The sequence below is a fragment of the Brachyistius frenatus genome, unplaced genomic scaffold (genome assembly GCF_029030835.1).
Source record: "Brachyistius frenatus isolate BFR_SWC_R1_liver_20210118 unplaced genomic scaffold, ASM2903083v1 Contig_97, whole genome shotgun sequence".
Classification (NCBI taxonomy): domain Eukaryota; kingdom Metazoa; phylum Chordata; class Actinopteri; family Embiotocidae; genus Brachyistius; species Brachyistius frenatus.
Genome location: NW_027210696.1, coordinates 1,081,144 through 1,096,650, shown reverse-complemented (window position 1 = coordinate 1,096,650; position 15,507 = coordinate 1,081,144). Strand labels below are relative to the sequence as shown.

General features: G+C 42.0%; 1 protein-coding gene across 2 annotated transcripts in view; it reads right to left on the bottom strand.

Moving 5' to 3' along the window:
- The window catches only part of iqsec3b (IQ motif and Sec7 domain ArfGEF 3b), a 30,496-nt gene that overhangs the window by 3,604 nt on the left and 11,385 nt on the right, over nucleotides 1-15,507 (bottom strand). For both annotated transcript variants that reach the window (XM_069711171.1, XM_069711172.1), the window contains exons 5-14: nucleotides 14,251-14,945; nucleotides 13,291-13,452; nucleotides 10,751-10,873; nucleotides 5,104-5,270; nucleotides 3,428-3,567; nucleotides 3,123-3,254; nucleotides 2,894-2,993; nucleotides 1,345-1,503; nucleotides 1,150-1,242; nucleotides 351-397 (exon numbers count right to left, since the gene is read on the bottom strand). In XM_069711171.1, the coding sequence (XP_069567272.1) occupies nucleotides 351-397; nucleotides 1,150-1,242; nucleotides 1,345-1,503; nucleotides 2,894-2,993; nucleotides 3,123-3,254; nucleotides 3,428-3,567; nucleotides 5,104-5,270; nucleotides 10,751-10,873; nucleotides 13,291-13,452; nucleotides 14,251-14,945 (1,818 nt within the window). The remainder of the gene's footprint in view (nucleotides 1-350; nucleotides 398-1,149; nucleotides 1,243-1,344; nucleotides 1,504-2,893; nucleotides 2,994-3,122; nucleotides 3,255-3,427; nucleotides 3,568-5,103; nucleotides 5,271-10,750; nucleotides 10,874-13,290; nucleotides 13,453-14,250; nucleotides 14,946-15,507) is intronic.

The following is a 15,507-nucleotide window of genomic DNA, read 5'->3' as shown; positions in this document are numbered from 1 at the left end:
GCTTGCAATGGCTTACACAGTAAGGCTGGCAAGCAGCAGCTGATGAAAGAAGGGATGTTGTATAGCGAGTGGCTGCTGATCTACTCTTGAGGCACAGAGAGAGGCTGTTTGTAGCGCCACTACAGCAGACTCCTGTCAGCGGCCTTTGTATCCTTGGCTGCATAGTGGGGATGTGCCTCAGGCGGAACTCTTTTAAAGCCAAGCATGAAGCATACTTTCTTTTCAGGATGAGGCATGGCCCATTTCTAACCCCACACCCCACACACACACACACTCATACAAAACCACACCTGCAGAACTGGAGATGCAGATACTTACCTGAGGGAGACAAGAGTAGCTTTGGCACTCACCTCTACTGTGTTGTTGTTTCCGGTTTTATCGTACACATCCTGTGGGCCTGTGAGGAGAAATGGGTCATTTTGTAAGTCAACAGCTTCATACAGAAAGCCAAACATGTCAGAAACTGACTCTCGTACAGGGGATTGTCATTTCGGTAAAGGAATCGTTTCAGGAATACTGTTTGTTAGCCTCTTTACAGGAGAAGATCTCTTGTGCTGTCAATAGAGTACAGAATTTACAAAAGCTATGACCGACAGTAGACCTGCAGATGGTGAAAACTAAATTTGGTTTTATTTGTCAACCAATTATACAATATATAATGTGTTAGTTAATGAGCTTTAGAGATGTTGCCATATCTTCAGTGAGACAGTTAAGCTGGCCCTTTAGACAAAGCCAAGGCTGCAAGTGTTTACCTCGTATTTTCTATAGTGGTGTCAATCCTCTCATGTAACTCTCTGCAAGAAAGCAAGTGCATGTTCTAAAATTTAAAACTATTCCCATATAGACGGAGTTGGAGACTGTATAGCGCATTGTAACTTGTTGATGTAATCTGTCCACAAGGTAAAAAATATGGTAAATATATAGGTAAAATATGTTTTCAGTCATGTTGGAAACTGCACGGGAACTACTTCTTTCTTTCATATTTTAAACGTGACGGAGACCGGAAAGGTGACAGTTGACGCCCTCTCACTATCATCTGCTGTTATTTCTTACTGTCCTTTTCAGTGTGTGCTTTTTCATCCACCTGTCTTTCATGAAGTCGTCCTATTTTCTATAATTCAGTGATGTATGCTTTAGCAAAACCAGCACCTGAGGGAGATCCATGTCCTGTGTGTGTCTCCACTTGACCACCATTGGTGTGTAAGCCGTGTGGCTGGACGCCTTGTTGCCTCTCCAATTCCCCTACAACACAAGAAAGAGGGGTTACAACCAGGCATGCACAGGATGGTGCGTGTTTGTTTGCATTTGGAGAAGTCGAGGATAGCATGCTTTTTTTTTTCTTACACTGGATGTGAATCTGCTCCATCTCGTTGACCTCTGTGATCGCCTCTCTGAGCTCTTCGGCAAACTTCCGGAGCTCCTCTCCGCTCGGAGAGCAGAAACTCACCAGCTGCTTCTTCTCTGAGGTAAACGGGCTCAGCATGGTGACACCATGGGCGTAGTCTGATGAGTGGCCCCAACGAAGAGAAAAAGGAAGTGCTTTGATATTGAACACTTGAGCTTTGTTTGAGTTCCTACTTCATAAAAGGATGCCCCGAGGATGACTTGCAAAAACTCATGCTTCACTGGACTAATGGTAAAAACGTGTTCATCTGCAGCACGTGGCTTCTTGACGACTAAAGCTAAAGGGTAAAGGAGATCAGTGAGGCAAACCTTTTATTTCTTTACTCTGATGATACCAAAGTAAAGTAAACAGGGAACTCATAGTTTGTTTTGATAGAAATATCATTTATTCTTCAAAATCTACATATAAATTGAATCTATAATTCCATAAATTATACACTGAGATGTCTGAAATTTAATCTCAAACTGCACTATTGATCCAGTCCATATTATGGGGTCATGAGTTGTGTTACTTTCCACCCCCGTCTTGTCACTCTCCATCCATTCACCAGATGTCTTCAGGCTTTCTTTCTTACATCTCCTCAGCGTCTCGCCCACTCACACACCTGTACCTAGTTTCCTTATTATCTCAGCCTTATCATATATTCCAGCCCTTTTTCTACCTTCATTTATCAGGTTGTTGTATCATTCATGCTTTATGACTGCTATATTACTGTTGTACCTGCTTACCACTAAGGCATCATTCTCACCATCTAATGAATTAAAGAATTAAACTGTTCCTGCCTGCCTGTTCCTCAGATCATGAAGTCCTCAGAGCTTCATCACCAAAGGTTTATGGTTAAGGTTTTATGAATGTTTCCTGATGAAGGTATAAAGACTGAAACCTTGTTTGTGAAGGGAGGACAAGTGATTGATAGCGTGTGGGATCTCTTCATCCTCTCGTTTTTTTTTACTGCACTAAAATCTACAAGTGATCAGTCGTGTTTTGAAGGTTTGTACAGTTTGATCAATTGAGGATCTCAGATTTGGAATATTTCTACCTCAAACTGGCAGCACAAATCAAATTGTTGGCTCTACTTTATAGCCTGAAGCATAAAATTGAATGAGGATGTGGAAAACAACGTTCACGTTAATGCAGTAAACCTACAGATACAGTACAAGCATACAAGGTCCTCCACATTTGTAAGCTCCACCCATGTTCTTTTGAAGCTTGAAGAATGAATCGATACAATAATATTTATTTTAAAAGATACACTTAAATCTGTGACAACAAGCAACTTTCCGGAAAGATATCTACTGTAACTTGACAACAGTGTATTAATTTTGTTTTACTGGAGACCCCTTGGCAATTCCTTAAAGTCTGGGTCGTGACACTGGCTTGACAGACAACATTGCTGTGGATGGGTCTGACAGTTAGCTCAGCAATTTTCCAGCACAAGAGTGGAGCTGTTCTGGGAATAAATTGCTGCAGAGTGAAAGAGCATCTTACATTCATTGCTGAAGAGGTGAAACTGCATTCCCAGGAGACCCATAGCTTTACAGAAGGTGTAGGAGGCAGAGCTTTTCTTCTTGGGGCACAGCTTCAGGATCTAGAGGCACACAACACACAAACTTTGTTCAAGTGCATTGGGCCACATGCTGCTTATCTGATTGTATGTCCAGTATTTGATGCATTTATTGATGCTCAATGGTGAATGTTTTTAGGGAGAAATCCTTACCAACAGCAGGTCGTTGAAGAGGAAGACTTCTCTCTGGAGCTGGGACAGTTTCTGTTTGTGAGGTTTGTTGGCATCAGGCACCTCAAACAGACGACAGCAGCACACCAGACGTCTGTGGGGCACGGCAAGGATCTGCAGAGACGAGGTTAAAGAGATGGAGATGACAGCCAGTAAAGCAGAGGACACACTGCAGCAAAATAATCTGTGTCACAAGAGAGAGGAGACTGCACAAATAGGTACAGACAGCTCACGGAAATGTGGAAAAAATGTATAAAGACTTGCAGACAATCTGGGATCTTACTTACAGTTTTCAGGCCCAGGATAGACTGCTCCACACGGCTCACGTAGGTGACATGGTCTTCGTTTGAGCGCAGCTCTCTCTGTTGGATCCTTTCATAAATACCTGCAACCATCTCTCTGGGGATGTCTGCTCCATCATCCACACCTGGGAGAATGCAAGGGTTGATATGATGCAGTAGTGGTGACTTTACACACAGCTAAGGGTCTATGGGCCTCCACCCTCAGCCCCACCCTTACTCTTAGCCCAGACCCATCCAATCACAGAACTTTAAAGACAGCATCAAATTGGATTAATAACTATTTGTAAATGTTTGTTAGATATGTAATAACTTCAAATATCTGTCCTCTTCTGTTGTTCATAAATGTGTAATATGATGTTACATGTAAGAAGTTGATATCTGACAAATATTCCACTGCAAAGGTTGGTGTTAAAGATTCACTGTACTACTATTGAGCAATGTTTTCATTAGTGGCACCCTTTTTAGCTTTAAAAAGGAAGTCTCACCTAAAACACAATCTGCATTGTGCTGTACAATTTCAATTCAGACACTCTTTATTCTGAATACTAAATAATGTAAACTTGAAAATCATATTATTATCATTTGACACATTTTGGAGTTGGTCCATTGATAGTGTTAATTATTCACAGTTTTTGATTGTGAATCATTTGACTGTGCAGATTCCTGGAAAGATTGGCAACAGTCACAGCGGGAGCTGACTGGGATCTTAACTACAAACTAACTAATCTAAATTTGTAACTGACTGTGCGCTCATATCAATCGTTATCTAAGGTATAACGGCCAAATTCATTTTATTTCTTTGTAGAGCTTGCATCCGTGAAACCGAAAATGTTCCTTTATCTCAGCATGCATTGTGTCTTTGTAGTTGCTCCATTATCAGTATGGAGCTGCACGTAGAGTTGTGGAATATTATGAGAAAAGATAATGACTGATGAAATTAGTTTAATTTGCGGTGGATTTTTCTGTTAACTGAAGGTACAGATGAAAGTGACGCTGCTCTTCTTTAGGCCCTGTCTGCAGTAAATGTATGTATCTGTTGAACCTCTGGACGGTGACGGCGTTGAGAGCTTTGGGGAGCGCAGCGCAGGTGATGAGATGCTTCCGGAAACCCAAGCTCGTATCTTTAAATTTGACGCTAAGTGAGCCTCAGTTAAATGGGCTGACGCCACGGTCTCTGGGGCAGAGCTTTGAGTAGAGGATATCAGGAATGTCTTCCTGCGTTGCTGATGGTTTCTTGATGGTAGCGAACGGAGGCAGGCAGCCTCTTTGAGTAATTTATTTAAGTTTAAGAGACTGCCACTCAAAAGCCAAGTTGATAAGAGAGTGCTTGTTGTAAAACTTTGACTTCACCTGCCTTCTGCTCTCTCTTTCGTCTTCCTCATCATTCATTCTGTCATTATTAATCTGATGCATCTCCTCATGCTCTGCAGTGGAGGGTTTGAGCTGTGCAAGTATGTACATGTGGTTACTATTTATAACCGCTGTTCAAACTCTGCTCATGACCACTTGTCATAAATGTTGAAACATGTCTGCAACTCATTACACCAGCTCTGTCCACGGGGACAGTTCACCCTCCCTGAACTGACACATGCATAGTGTACAGCCTGTAAACACACGCTCTCTATCTCTTTTATACATACGGTAAATATGCACACACTAACCTCTCAGATTGCGGATGAAGTCATCGAGGCCCATTTTGCGCTGCGGTTTGATGTTGGGAGAGTACATGTCAGTGTTGAGGAGGACCACAGCGAAGGCCAGGATGAAGATGGTGTCTGGGTTGTGAAACTGCTGCACCACATCTGGATTACACATACAGTACCTCTGACTGTGGAGGACAAATAGGACAACAGAGATGTACATCAGGATTGTGGTCAAACATTTCTCTCTCACTTCTTAAACCAGTAACATAGGCTCTCTGGATTTTCAGCCACTGGAACACATTTTGCTGAAAGTAAGACACAACAAAGAACGAACAGCAACAGTGAAATCCCGGTGATCATTCAAACAACATCCTGAAGAGGATTATTGCTTTTGATAACATATATGTACTGCTGAAATGTTTTCTCTGGTGTAACAAACTTGGGATGCAAAGACATAAAACAGAGCACAAACAAAATAATATTGCACATTTTTTGCTTGGTAACACCTATAATAACAAAAAATATATAGCTATTTAATGGACATCCAGGACAAATCATATTGTTTGGCTTTATCCTTGTATTGTATTGTATACAACATTCATTGGACCATTCAAAACAAATCACAGCAATAAATCCAACCAGATTAAGCGATTACCCGGTGTTTGGTGAGAACCCTGCTAATCACATACAGATAAGTGTCAAACAATTTCCTAGCAACGGAAATATAAACAACACACCAGAGAAAATAAATTAAATGCCAAACAAGATTTAGGATACTGCAGCGCTTTACTGCTGGTTTAGTGTGAAGTTTATCAGTTACATCGAGCTAAAACAAATAGTTTAACACAACAGTCCAAAAAATCCTGCCTTTATGAAGATGTGTTGCCGCATACATTTTCTTAATGTTTTGTCTACCTCATTTATAATCAAAGAGATTGAATATTAGAAACACTTCTTCACAACCTTGCATCTTTATCTATGAACCAGAAGCTAACGATGCACACCCTGATATTAAGCCCAGTTGCACCGACAAGTCCACAAATTGCCTTTGACTGGAGCCTGAACTGCTTTAAAATATCAACAGTGAACTGGGGAGGATTCTTGGGATTCGAAGATTGCAATCGGGCGCAATAACAAAATTAGGAAAAGCGTCACGAAGAGAGTTCAGTACAAACTGTTCAAGTTATAGAGGTAAGATGGAGAACGCTTTTTATTCCTGCTGTGAGCTGGGGAATTCAGATTAATTTTAAGGCAGAAACCTCCCATACCAGCTACACTACTTTATGATTTGACTGATTGAAGCTTCTACTCAGATTTGAGGAGCAGTCATTGTACTATAACTGAGACTGACAGGACAGAGGAGACATTTGACAGTGCAAAATAGTTCTGCCGTAGGTAAGGCAATGCTGCCCAATCTACTTTGCAGCCAGAGATGCTACATTTGGACTTGCTTTGCCCCGTTGCTGCCCACAGGCTTCACAAATTCTCACTTCCACCCTCCCCTCCTCCACCCACAGCTCCCTCCCTATCTTCCTTACTGTCACTTACACTTACACAGTGGGCCATTTTAGTAGTGGGAGGCTTTTATCTTTGCAGCCAGGCAGGATGCAGACATGGAGAGGGCTGCTCTGCTCCAAAGGAGTATGTACTTGTCACAGCATATGGAAGCGAGAGACCACATCTGAGACCTCTGCAACCAGAGAGCCATTTCCTGCACCCCACACAAGATCTAAGGACAAAGAACTCAGGGTATCAATCGACCAGCTCAGTTCAGTAGAAATGCTTTTGTCTGAGGGAGACTAGATCCTGGTTGGCACAAACACCCCACAGATATAGCAAGGCACATGCTGTACATACGATCCTGATTTGCCAACTTGATGTAATTCTGCGGCAAATTCATCAAAGACTGAGTGCAAAGCAAGATGTTCTGTATGCGTGTGTATGCATGCAAATGGAAATGTGCACGGATGTGTAAGTGCATATGTGTGCATGATTATACAATGAGTGAGCAAACAGTTGAAGGAATAAATAAAGCGGTGGGCATGTGCATGTATTTGTGTTTCATTCACACATTTCCAAGCATGGATCTCCATCTTATGTAACCAGTTTATTTAAACACTTGCTCCCGATCTCTTATCGTCATATCTGCATGAAAGTTGCATGCCAGCTGGCACAAATACCACTTCGTATAAAAGAAATACTCTCAACAAGAGTACAACACGCTTGAAACAGATGACATAACAACGTTACGTAACATAGATGGCATCGGATGTGTGGCTGTCCTGATAAAGCCCACTCCTTTCTGACCTGCACTCAAAGCTCCAGCGACAGAGTGTGGTCTTAGACTGCTGATGACTTCATAATCTGCACCCAGGGGCTCAGCACGTATGATTGAGTATGATGTGATTAACTGATGACACCAGTGGGTGTTCTGATTGGCCCCCAAATCAGACTCAGACAGAGAAAGTGTCATGGCTGCTCCTCTACCTCTCTTTTCTCACCACCTCTTGCTTGGAAGAACACACTTCCCTCAATGGATAGCATGGTAAAAGTCTGTATATTCTGCATTGTTTACAATCGATGAAAAGACTAAAACCATCAAGGAATTTATTCTTCTAACAGGTACTGTCAGTAAGCTATTGCCAAAACCTCGCAAATGTCTCTACGCAAGACCTGCATTGTTGCCCTAAACATATTACCGAGCCACTTCTTTGCACTGGCTTACGCTTCCTTCATTGAAATAACATGGGCATTATGTTTATTGAAATTACTAAATCCCAAGTCCACAGTTCTGGTGCTGTAAATACTCACTCGAACATGAAATATGTATCAACCCACGAATGGAAATAATCCCAAATAAAACCACTATTACCTTCTGTTTGAAATATGTTTACTAAAAACTACAGTACCCAGCTGTTTAAGCAAATGTTTAAAAACAAGATACTGTACAACAAAACTGAGTACACCCATAGGTGAAATTATTCAAATGTTAAATTATTTAAAATCCTAAAATTATTCTATTATTTTTAAGACAAAGTGTAGAGTATTTGTTCTTATGGAAACAACTTAAATGTACTACATTGAAAATACAGCTACCAAAGTCCAACTTCAATGCTACAAAAATGAGTTAAACTCTGACTGCTACAACAAAAAGATTTTACAAACATGGTTATAAAATGATCTGCTAAGACCACAGCTTTCTCTGTTTGGCCTAATGCTTTGTGTCAAATAAAAAAAACAAGCCGGATGAAAAGTGGCAAAACATTCTTTGGTCAGATAAAACAAAAGTCAACAAGCAAATTGGTTTGGATCAGATGGGGTCCAACATGTTTAGCACGGATCTGGACACAATTACCACAAGAGCTGATATCGAACTGCAAGAGTGCAGACGGTGTGGGGAGAAATTGCATTTATAAATGGCACTGTGTGTATATATTTGGATACCCAAATGCTGAATGAACAAATTACATCCAGTCTCAAGAAGCTGGGCAAAAGAGGAATTTTCCAACATGACAATTATTCAAAACTAGCTGCAACAATGACACAGAAGATTTTAAAGAAGAAAAAAGTGACTACAGATACAGAATATCCCCAAAATTGAATCCAACAGAACACCTTTGGAGTCTTTTAAAGTGGAAGGGGGAGCAATAAAATCCCCCCCAGCAAAGAGCGGCTGAACAGAATCATCTGTGACAAATGGCAGAACATCTCTTCACAGATTTGTGACAGACCGGTATCCTCCTTCCCCAGGAGGATCAAATCTGTCATCACAAATCAAGGTAAAATGAAACAAAGGAATGCAATCTCACAAATGAAGGATGTACTCACGTTTTGCTGCATTGAAATACAGTTTCTTTAAATACTGTATTTCTGATCTGTTTTTATTAGCTATGGTAGCAGTAGCATGGATCAACCAACAATAGCTCAACGACTTTCAGAGAATTTCTATGACACCGGTACACACATTCAACCTCAAAGGCAGACAGGTGATCCTCTGACTTTTCATCTCGTGTCATCAGCCAAATTCATGCAGTTTTTTGGTTTATACCCAAATACCTGCAAAGCAAATGACACTCGTACCATCTGTATTCCCATCTGTTGTTTGCATTATGTGCTAATTAGCAGTGCAAACTAAGATGATAAACGTGGCAAACATTACCTGCTTAACATCCTGCTACCATTGTTATTTTTAACACATTTTTGCCTGCGGATGTCAGCATTGAGCTCAAAGCAGCATGGCTGTAGAGTCTTAAAGGTTTATGTCCTCAGTGTGACTGACTGGACAGTTGGAGAGTACAGAAAAACACACCAACACATTGTTGGTTTTTGTCTTATCAAGGGATTTGTTGAAGACCACAAAAAAACTAATACAATGTCAATTAATCAGACAAGCTAGGACCACATAATGTGGATGCAGACAGGCATTGGCAGTCCACTAGGCAGTACATTTGTTATGGTGATCACACACACCCATGTAGAGAAAAAGGACATCTTGATTAATGAGTTCAAAGGGGCAGCGACTCAAGTCATGTCAGACTGGTGACATTGTTGGTACTCCTGAGGGAAAAGAGCACCACATTTGGCAGAGGGACATGAAATGTACACAGAAATGCGAGCAATTACTCTGAAATAGAAAACAATGATGGGCATTTTTATTGCATTTTCAGTCCTGAGGGCAATCTTTGGCTATCAGCAGGACACTTCAAGGACAGTGGCAGCCAGGGGACGATGCACCAATTGCAGCTCCTATTTGTCTGAGTGCTCATGTCTGTTTTTGCCTCAAATAATTTTCAGTCAAAAGGTAACAGCATCATAAAACAAACTGTTTTCATCCAGGAGTTTGTTGGAAGCTAGACAGTCCACAGAAAGGCATAAAGAGAGTGTGCATTGGGCCTACATTGGGCCACTCAAGGTTGTCTTGGTATTTAAATGAGTCTCCTTCAGCAGATCTGCTCATACACTTTAGTGACTGCAGGGTGGGAGAGTCGGCACTGATGAAACAAACAGAAAATCAACTCAGGTTAAATCTTTGTCAGTAACAAACATGAACTTATATTCATGTGTAATTTTTTGGATGGAAATTGACATGTGACTACCCACCACATACAAACAGACTAAAAAGAATACGTTTTGACCAGTAAGTGTCATCCAGGGAAGAAAGTTGTGAAATAGAGCGTCTACTTTTGTCCTGCTGGAACACACACTGATTGCCTGCAGCTCAGGCCTCTGTTGTGATTGGGTGACAATCAAACACTGCTGAGTTTTAGTCAAAGGTTACAGGCAATCAGTGTAATTTGCTCATGATACAGGGCTTTGGTGTCATCAGAGCCTGCCGCAGCGAGCTAGAAAAAACAGTCAAACACTTGTATTTCTATACAGTCAGCCTATTAGTATGCCGGTCTTGATGTGTCTTCTACCCTAAGGCTGTGAGATCAGAAAACACTTTGTTTCTTCTATTTTATTGCAAAATATGTGAGCTTAGTTACATGTCATTGTTTTTCTGTTTTGCATAGGTGGCCACAGGCAAAAAGTCTATTCATTTTTAAAAGTTCAGAGCCCTGCTCAGTCATGTGATGAACTGTTGTTGTGTTGAATTGTATCAAAAAGAAAAAGCCAGAGCCTGTTAGTCAGTGAGGCCTGGTTGTGAGCGAGCTGACAGTCTCACCTAAAGGCTTCGATGAGTCTCTCCACTTTCTGTGCTTCTCCCTGAACACGGACGTGAGCCTGGAACTTTCTCAGGGCTTCGTCAAGCTCCATGCCTGAGAAATCCATCTCATCCACAACACAGCTATAAAGAGACAGACAGAGAGAGAGGGGGAAAAAAGAGAAAGCCAGAGAGAAAGGAGAGTGAGACTTTATTTGTAGTATGTCACTATAATGACAAGGCGAGTGAATGAGTGTGTAGAAATGTGTATGCGTGTGAATGTGCAACAAACTACGTGCATCCAAGTGCTGATGGCAAATCTCAGTCATACTTCAATTACAGAGCCACTGACCTGGAAGACACCCATAGAGACAACATGCTTGCATACACATACACATGCAAACACACACACACACACACACACACACACACACACACACACACACACACACACACACACACACACACACACACACACACACCGTGCAAACATTAATGGAGAAGAAAGGGTCTGGCGACAGTCAGGAGATAAGAGGGAAGGGAAAAGAGGGACGAGAGGGCAAGTTAATGAAAAGCAAAGAATGAGGGGGCCAGAGAGCGCTACATGAAATGCTAAGCACAGGCTGCGGCAATGGGAAAAATACATACGCACAATTGTTCATGTGCATTTATGTGCATATTTGTGTCCACGAAAGTGTGTAGTAAAATAAAATGAGGGTGTGTGCAGTGTATTCAGTGCAGTGACCTATTTCTACAGTCTCTACAACAACCTCTGCAAAAAGCCTCTCTGTACTGGAGCTCTGTCTACACTGGTTGGATGCAAAAAGGGTGACTGTGAAAGCATTAGATAAATATGTTTTCATGGATTTGTTGCACTTATGCATGCAAGTGTCAAGTAAGTGTGTGTGTGTGTGTGTGTGTGTGTGTGTGTGTGTGTGTGTGTGTGTGTGTGTGTGTGTGTGTGCGTGCGTGCGTGCGTGCGTGCGTGCGTGCGTGCGTGCGTGCGTGCGTACGTGTGTCACGTGGATATGTGGGCATGAATTTCAATGGCCGGTTCTATTCAAGATATTTTAGAATACCTGGATTCATCAAAGTCTAAGTCTAAATAATCTAAATAAATGTCTGTTAAATCAATATATATTAGTGAAGGAGGTAACACATTGGCGCCTGAGCCTGTGGCCCACTGATGAAATCCTTTGCATTCGTAGTTTGACACACTGAATGAGCTGGGTGTCTATATCAAAATGCCCGGGAAAATTCCCAAGCAGCGGGCAGATTCTGACGTGTTTCCCATCACCCAGCAGTGGTTAGTCTGCCAGAGAAGGTAGGTGGAGCAAACACAACAGCCTTGCTCTTCAACTGCCAACTGACTTATTTCACACAGGCGACACTAATTGGATCTCTGGGATGTGAAGTACAAATACACAGCTGCAATTACCTCTTATTGCCAGAGGTATCACCAAAATGAGCAAAACAGAGAACTTCAAGATTGTAACTTTAATTTCTAAATGGTAGCAATTAAGTAATCTGGTGATGAGGATCATGACATGCGGTTGGGAGCTCCAGAATGGACCTTGAGGTGAGGTTGTTAAATCAAATCCAGGGAGTCATTAAGTTAGGTGGCTAATAAAGTTTCTCACTTTGTAATTAGGAAAGAAAAAAACTCTGCAGTTATAATTGATAGCTTAACAATGTATACATAAATGTATTATAGTCCAGATGCTCTGTCGCCCTTTTACAAGGTAAAGGCTCCAAAGAGGCAATAGAGAGGTCTTGATGATGAACTAAAGGACTGAACTGTAGTTAAGATAGAGAAAAAGCTTGTGAGTGGATTCTAAGTTAACCATCTAGGGTTTGAGGGCATTTTCTCAAATTTCCTATATCTGAAACATGCCTATTAAATGCACTTGCATATATCATAATACCCATGTGTTTCATATCAAAATTTTCAGAATAATCTTAGTTATCGCTATAATTAAGCACCCATTTGTCCTCGAGCATTGTGTAAAGAGATCATTTGGCCCTAATGCTGAGAAATTGAAGTCTGATTTTAGAAAGTTAACAAATCTCTCAAAAAAGCGTACATGTATTCGTGTTGATTAAATGTTTTGGTGCTTGAAATAAGTTTACAAAAGTCTTAGGTTTACAAAAGCAGTTAAATATATGAAAAGAATAGTAACATGATATCTTATTAAATTAAATTCTGTGAAATCGGTTTTGTAGAAGTGTTGTCTTTCACTCTACTTTCAACAAACCTAAGAGGGGCAGAGAGGGTTAATATTAGTATCTTAAACTCAAATACATTCAATGAGAAATTAAAATTTAACAGGCAGATTTGTTAATAGACTTTGATTTTCTTAAATCCTTTCAAATGTGTGTGTGTGTGTGTGTGTGTGTGTGTGTGTGTGTGTGTGTGTGTGTGTGTGTGTGTGTGTGTGTGTGTGTGTGTGTGTGTGTGTGTGTGTGTGTGTGTGTGTGTGTGTGTGTGTGTGTGTGTGTGTGTGTGTGTGTGTGTCTGTGTGATGCAGAGATGTCGGCATATGTAAATAACGAGAACTCACTCAAGGACATCTCTGTTAAATTGCAGCTTGCTGTTCCCCAAGAACTCTCCAATCATCTGTCGGCTCAGGCCCTTCCTCTGCAGCAGGAAGTGAGCCACTCCGATGGCCGTGTCTGGGACGAAACCACGCGTGATCAGGAAGTGGATGCCTCTTTCCGGGTTCCTGTCCACACACAAAAAAAAAAAAAAAAACGCAGAAAAGCAGAGTGTTTAAAATCACATTCTGTGATGTTTTTGTGCATTAACAGAATGCAGTGTGGGAAACCGTGAGAAAGAAATGTGTTACACCGTATTTAAGAGAAAGGGTGTTTAATGTGTGTATGTGTCTGAAGATGGAAGCGTAAGTGTGTGTGTGTGTGTGTGTGTGTGTGTGTGTGTGTGTGTGTGTGTGTGTGTGTGTGTGTGTGTGTGTGTGTGTGTGTGTGTGTGTGTGTGTGTGTGTGTGTGTGTGTGTGTGTGTGTAAGATGAAGCACAAAGAGAAAGTGGGAAAAGAAGAGTGCTTTCATGCGCAAAAGCTGTTAGCTCTGGACTTCAGCATCAGACCCACTGTCACTGATGCATATGAGTTAATTTACTTCATTTGTATAAACTAATGATAAGTGCGGGCCAACCTTGGATTCTATTTATAGGAATTGAGTGGCTCTCACATTGTTCATGACCTCCTTGACTGCCTCTCCTGTCCCACTGCATTCACCCTCTTTATCTCCTCCCCCACTATCCTCTCTAAGTCTATTTTTTTTCACGGACGTCGCACCATTACAAGATGGCACTGAACCGGCAGCTCCTCCCAACAATCACAAACACTAATGAGCAGCTGCTTAGAGCAGTTTTGCAGGGCTGTTGGAAATTTGTTAGACACAAACAGTAATAAGTGTACTTTGAACCTTGAGCCAGAGGGTGAAGAAATATTTAATATGTTTTCTCTGACAGTGCGCATGTGTGTGTTGTCGGGCCACTTACACATTGAAGAGGTTGAGTCCTATACGGTAGAGGCGTTTGCGGTGGGTATCAGTGGACAGGGTTGGCGAGCGACAAGACGCTGGATCCTGGCAGCGGTCCCGAGGCAGAGAGACCACTAAGGCCTGCAGTGCCTCGGGGCTCGGCCCCGCAGGGATCTGCTGAGGGTGAGTATAGTGATACTGCTGGAACTGGGTGTAGATCTGGGCAGGCTGCTGGTTAGGCTGGACTGAGGTGGAGATGGAAGTGGAAGTAGAGGTAGAAGTGGAGGTGCTCTCTCCTTCCATACCGCCTCCTCCTAGAGTCGGCACAGCTGAACCCCTCCTGGATCCTGGATCTGCCATTTCCAGCTCCTCACTGGGTGGAGGTGCAGGAAACTCTGGCTCCTCTGCTGATTCTCCTCCCCCAGCCATCCCGCTCACAGACGTCTTCCTGCTGCCCAGCTCTCCTCCGCCTGAGTTGCCCATAGAGGTGGTCGTTGTGGTGGCAGAGGAGATGGTGTAGGAGCTATTGCTGTCAATGTGAACAGTAACATCCCTGAAGGCCATGAGCAGCGAGCTGGCGCTACGGGGCAGACAAGCGCTCTCAGCAGCTGCACGAAGGGCCCCGGGGTCCATCAGTAGTCCCTTCCCCTCTCCACTCTCAGACAAGCTCCAACCACGAAGGGCATCATCAATTGACTGTGCCAAGGAGTGTAGCTGCAAATATGGTGATAATAAATGCGCATTAGAACCAGTGATTTAATAAGGTCAGGGGACATTATTCATGTGTTGAAAGGTTTGAGAGTAGCACGGTTGCTAATTAGTGGCTATTTGTAAGATTAGTAGAACAAAACTAATAGTAACGCTGGCTGGACACCAAGCAGTCCATGGCATTCAGATTAAACAGTCTATTAAGCCACCGGGGTCCAGTCAATGTAGTTTAGCTTAAGAAGATAAATTGTAGTTATAAGGCCGGTCATTGAGGGTCTGCTCTTTTCTTGGGTATAAGGGCAATATTCAAAGACATTTTAAAGTTCAAGTTAGGGTCAGAGAATTGGGTCAAAAGTCAGAGGGATCAGGGGATTTATGATGGCATATTCTGACACTGATTGTCTGGTCTATTGTTTGAGTCAAAATGTAATTTACAAATTGTGGTGGGCTTCCATATGAATGCTCACCCACCTTCTAGTACAGTTTGTCATGTGAAAAGATAAAGTATGATGTTAATGGAACATTTGCCATGGTGGCATGCAAACATTTAAAATGATTATTAAAACGT